The 6,121-nt window shown below is 35.6% G+C and overlaps 1 protein-coding gene across 1 annotated transcript; it reads left to right on the top strand.

Annotated features, from left to right (window-relative positions):
- Nucleotides 1-1,222: 1,222 nt before the first annotated feature.
- LOC122273216 (uncharacterized) lies at nucleotides 1,223-5,806 on the top strand (the record flags this gene model as incomplete). Its single annotated transcript, XM_043057285.2, is given in 4 exon segments — nucleotides 1,223-1,384; nucleotides 3,222-3,286; nucleotides 3,967-4,115; nucleotides 4,661-5,806. Coding segments are annotated over 4 exon segments (574 nt in total), but the record flags the coding sequence as incomplete, so codon positions are not given.
- Nucleotides 5,807-6,121: the final 315 nt, after the last annotated feature.

Here is a 6,121-nt window from a genome sequence, read left to right as displayed (position 1 = left end):
GAAATTTTCGCCGGTGATAGATAAGTTTGTTACAAAAGTGATGCCTTAAGTCAGAGAAAAATAAAATTATTCCCTTCTTTTTAGTATTTTTGAAAAATGTTGTTTTTGAACTTTCCATTTTATTTTATCATTTTCTTGCCCAGTATGCATTTAACCGGTACTCCAGAACACTGATGTTTCTTCTAATCTATCCTCAGCAGATATTAAAATATCGAATAAATATAATAAAATCAACGAATTAATTAATATCAAATCGGATGTAATAAATATTTCGGACATTCACCAAACCGACTATGTGATTGTTGACATTCACCGGTGAAAGTCGATATTCTCTTGATTTCGGTCATTCACCGTAACATATATATGTTACGGTGAAACACCGAAATCTGGATAAAGACGACATTCACCGGTGAATGTCAACAATCACATATGATTTCGGTCTTTCGCCGGGACATATATATATATATATATATAGATAGATCGAAATACTCTATTTTAAGAAGAAGAAAAAATTGTAATTTGTTGTGCGTAGTTCTAATTATTGTATAATTTATTTAGACATGAAATGAAAAGCGTTGGGTTCATCCCTTTTGTAATTAAATGCTATTAACCCCTTAACGATCGGTTAATTTTCAAGAAAACGTTCATAAAAGTGCCTGTGTTTTTTATCCAATCACAAATACACGTATTTGATTAGTGGTGACATCTAGTTTAAAATAAACTATCTGCAATTAACATAAAAATATCCTGGTACTGCCATCTGGTGTGTAAAATGAGAAATAAAATGTTTTCCTGGCAAAAGAAATGAATTAGTTTTATTCTTATGAATTAGTTTTATTACTAGTTTTATCCAATCGCAAATACACGTATATGATTAGTACTGACATCTAGTTTAAAATAAACTATCTACAATGACCTTGAAAATATCCTGGTACTGCCATAAATTTTTTTCTGGGCAAAAGAAATGAATTAGTTTTATTCTTATAGGCGCGTTACTACTGAGCACTCCAGTCCGGAAAAAACACGGAAGCGAGAAATAGAGGGCGAAACCTCTCCCCCTTCATTTTCACTGGAGTGAGAGGTAAAGGGTTAACACCGGAAAGGGAATTTCCTCTTGTTTTACGATAAAGATGCCCACCCAACGTTTGTCATGGCAGAAGTTATTACTATTATGAAGTTATTATAAGTTAACTTTTAATATTTTATTCTCACTCTATTCTAGCTGCTTTCAAAATGAACTGGTCCGATCTGACTTTCCGTTCAAAACTCAAAGAACCATTCCAACTGTTCACACAAATTTCTCTCGAAATGCTTCTCCCTTGATCGACATCAACTCCACTTCAAATCATATTGGTGTTAATAATCTCTCTAAAAACTGTCTCGAGTAAGTAATGATTCCAGTTGATTCATTTGGTTGAAATATATTTTTCAGTTTTTGAAAGAAATCATTATTTTTTTGAATTAAACAGATTTAGTGCCAAATGTTTAATTTTTTTTCTTTCTATTTTATAATTTTATAACCCAGTTTTGTGTTTACGACTATCAATGTTCAACTCTGTTTACCTTGTAATTTTGTGCCCAATCCAAAAGACAAGGGAACTCCTTGGATCAAGTGTTCTGAGAAACTTGCCTTCGTGGTGGAATTCATAGAACAAACCTGCATTTGCGTTACATGAAGAGGATAACCACGAAAACTTCCAACGTGTAGGGACAGGGGAACGCCCTATCCCCTGTCACAAAAAGCGGAAGATCGGTGCGAAAGTCATACAAAGAAAGCACATTCGAAAACCCGAGAAACGAATGGGAAAATGTCATAAACAGGGAATGTAACAACTAATACTAATGTTCAGCTCCGTAGCCTTGTATATTTGAACCCAATCCGGAAGACAAGGGAACTCCTGGATCAAGTATTGGGAGAAATATGACTTCATAAAGGACTGAATGAAACTAACCCTCATTTGTGTTGCATGTAGAGGAAAACCACGAAAACCTCTCACGGTTAGCCTGACGGCAAGGGGACTCTAACCCATGATCCGTCTACCAGTGAGGATATTTTACGTCACCACGGTGGTCGGCGCAAACGGTTGCGGAATTCGTATCGAGCAGCCATCGCTGGGATTCGAACCCGGTTCACCTCATTAGAAAGCGAACGCTCTATCTCCTGAGCCACCACGACTCCTTTTTTTTCTATTGTAGATTTAACAAACATTTAAAAAATTTTAAATTAGAGACTTAATAAGAATTGAGACCTAATTGAAGTCTACAGATACACCGCCCAAAGGTCGGAGGAAGGGTCAGCGGGGACCAGAGTCCATAATGACGTTCTAGCTGACATCGCACTAGCGATAAGATCAAATCGCATTGTCCATTAAAATTTCTTGACAAGCTTTTAGCTGACCATACAAGACTTTGCAAAAAGAAACCTTATAATTACCTAGATTTAAGATTAATTTCACCTTGAGACTAGCTTTAGTAAAGGATTTTTTCATGCTTGAAAACCCTAAGTCAACCTTGATATAAGGTTTTTATATAAAAGGTTGTTTTTGTCAAGGTTTTGGATTAGGTTAATATGTATTGAATAGAGCAGATTGTCACAGATCTCATGTTAAGGTTAGAAGGTTTACACGTAAACCACATTACAAACCTTTTAAGGTTTACATTAAAAGGTTTTTGTTGAGTGAAAATAAACCTTATTTTGCTATCTGGGATAATAATAAATAAACCGGGAGGTACCCAATGAGGTGAACCAGGTTCGAATCCCAGCGATGGCTACTCCATACGAATTCTGAATCCGGCCTTGCACTGACCACAGTACTGACGTGAAATATCCTCAGTAGTAGACGGAATGTGGGTTGGAGTCCCGTTGCCATCAGACTAACTGTGGAAGGTTTTAGTGGTTTTCCTCTCCGTGTAACGCAAATGTGGTTTAGTTCCATCAAAAAGTCTTCCACGAAGGCAAATTTTTCACATTACTTGATCCAGTAGTTCCCTTGTCTTCTGGATTGGGTTCAAAATTGCAAGGCTGCAGAGTTGAGCATTAGTAGTAGTAAACCCGAAAATTGGATCGGTTGTTCAACGATGGTTATAAAATAAAAACACAACTTCTACAGATAAAAATAATTATTCCTTNATATATAATATATATATAATATTCTATATAATATATATAGAATATAAAATATATAGAATATTTTAATGAATTTCTATCCATTATGTTTTAGTGTAAATCTCCCTGAAAGTCCTCCCGATTCAGGCTCTGAACCTCCGCCTTCACCTCTGCATGCAGGTATAACTGTTTCTTACGCTTATTTTATTAAAAATTTTGGATAATTTCAGATATTTGATTTACAGGCATTAAAAAAATTACTTATTAAGAATGATAATTTTAACCTGGTCTTTCTTTTAAAAAAAATATATGTATATATGCCAATTTTATGGAGTTGCAAAATTTTTTAAACATCTTTGTGGGTAGAGTTATTATCGACCATGTCAACTGTCATCTATGAACAGGTACCTCACCATTGAATATTGTTAACGGGTCTTATATACTAGTGAATTGGAATTATATTTTTGTAGTGGTAGATACACTATAATCTATTTATAAAGATAAGGCTGCACAACCTTTTTGAATGAAGGGCGACTTGTAGAGCAGGGTGAGCAATGAAGGGCCTCACGCCCAAGTATTAAGATATGTTGACTGCCATTATGGTAATTTTAATTTAGACATCATTGTTTTAGATGTTGAATTCTTTTTTACCAGTCAACTTAGTGATGTATTTGCAAAAAAAATATATGCCTTTAAATATTAAAATTCTTTCTAACCTGAGGAATACCAAACTAATACTTAAAAAAAAAGTAACAAATAACAAAAAGCCAATAACATATAATCAAGAGCCTAGTATTTGTATAATCAAGGTGTATCACTCAGAAAAGTTTTGTTAATACTAATCTATTTTTCTTGACTAGATAACTCTTTGAATGGAAAAGAAGACATTTCACCCACAATGATGCAAACAACAGGTGATCTGAAACAGTACATGGGGTACAACAGCAACAGTACTCTAAAGCACCTCTCGGAAACCTCTCTCACGCTCACACCTACAATGCAAATACCTGTGAGTTACTTTCTTATCTTCATTCATTAAAGCTCATGACAAATTTGTACAAAAATTTACCTGCCACGTTTTTGAGGCTGAAACTGTACATTTATTTATGGTGAATCTATTCTGAAGTTTACCTATGAAGTTTCCAATGCTATAGTTGTACATTTCACTATGGCAAATGTGCTCAAAAGTTAACTTGTTATGTTCCAGGACTGTAGTTGTTAATTTAGCTATGGTATATTTATTCAACCATTTATCTGCTACATTTCCAAAGTGGCAGTTGTTAATGTAACTGTGGTATATTTATGCAAAAATTTATCTACTGAATTTCCAAGGCTGTAATTGTAACTTGTGGTATATTTATGCAAAGGTTTACTTATCATTCGCAATCTTAACACTGCTTGTGTATCCAAAATTCCATAAACTCGAATTATGTATACACTGCAGTCTGATTCTTAAACCATCCTGTCTTTTGAGAAGTGCATATGATTTTGAATTTACTTATGTATAATTTCTATATGTATAATTATGTAAGTAACTAATTTAAAATATTCTAGAATCAGCAACAGGGTGTACAGGCTTCTCTACCTCCTCATTCCACTGTATCTCAAACACTGTCCGCAGTACCCAGCCAAAGTGCTTCCGTGGGATCCATGCTCAGTCACCTACAGCATCCCATCACGACCGGACTGGCCTTGCAACAACAGACGCTGGGTCCCACAACCCCTCATTTGGCTTCTCTCTATGATGGGTAAAAATTCATTCTGTCTAACAGTTTTCAATTTGACATAATATTTGATGAAAGAGTCTGAAGAATTACAATTGTATAGTTTGTCTACAGTGAGAACTCCCCCCCCCCCGCCTCAAAGTCTGAGGCCGTCTGCTGCTATGGAAACGAGAGTAGAGCATTTCAGGGAGGGTAGCTTCTATTCACTCTAGGGCAGTGTTTCCCAAAGTGTGGTACGCGTACCCACAGGGGTACGGGAACAATTTAGCGGGGGTAGGCGTTCTTATGCGAAATATCTTGCAATAAACGAAAATTTCAAACATTTTTATTTAAAAACAAAGCTAGCCATGAAAATTTACGAATACGTATTTTNAAAATTTACGATTACGTATTTTTCTATTGGCTATTTTCTGCAGAGTTAACAGTTAATAATTAGTGGTGTCAACAGCTAGTTGTGATTTTTAACTTTTGTGCAATTTTTTAAGTAAAAAATACATTCTTTTTTTTATTAGTGGTACACAGCGTTACGAAAAATTTAGAATGGATACACAAAAGTCGTAAGTTTAGGAAACACTGCTCTAGGGCTAACGCAATAGTCCGAAGAAAAAGATTACCCTTTTTCGCCGACCCCGCACTCCTGCTTGAAATAGTTATATTTCGTTGCCGTAGTCATTGCTATGGATCCAGATGAATGGCTAAGGGAGTTCTTACTTTAGATAAACTATACGTTATGTTTTGTACGAAGTTGTGTCAAAAAGTAACGCCTCCAAAGCTGTTTTTTTTAATTTATTTTGTGGATTGCTTGGTACAAAAGTCATTCCTTCTAAATATGCACTGTCTGAACAAAAGTATCCGGACACCCGGTTGTTATGATGGTGGAAGCATAGCTGTGTGGTTCTCGTAGTTTGGCCTGTGTCCATTAGTGCCTGTGATTGAAAACATGAACTCTGACATGTATGTAGACAATGCTGCACTCCCAACTCTTGGGCAATATTTCAGAGAAAACCCATTTCTCATCCAGCAGGATAACTGCTCCATTCACGCATCCAGAGCCTGACTAAGGCAGGGGCATGTAGGGCAGTTGCCCCGTGCCCCACATCTCAGGAGGACCCCCAAATTGAATAGAAAGTTTATTTTAGGTTTCCTTCTTTAATGAACTTTTTTTTAAACAAAATATCAGTGCAGTGTAGAATCCATCAGTTTTATGTTAGCTTCTTCATTAATCTATCGTATGAACACAAAAAATCTATATTTCGTAAATTCATGACTTTCTAGGGCGGAATTCAGCTAA

Source organism: Parasteatoda tepidariorum, unplaced genomic scaffold, assembly GCF_043381705.1.
Source record: "Parasteatoda tepidariorum isolate YZ-2023 unplaced genomic scaffold, CAS_Ptep_4.0 HiC_scaffold_3025, whole genome shotgun sequence".
Lineage (NCBI taxonomy): Eukaryota > Metazoa > Arthropoda > Arachnida > Araneae > Theridiidae > Parasteatoda > Parasteatoda tepidariorum.
This window is presented reverse-complemented; position numbering and strand designations above follow the sequence as displayed.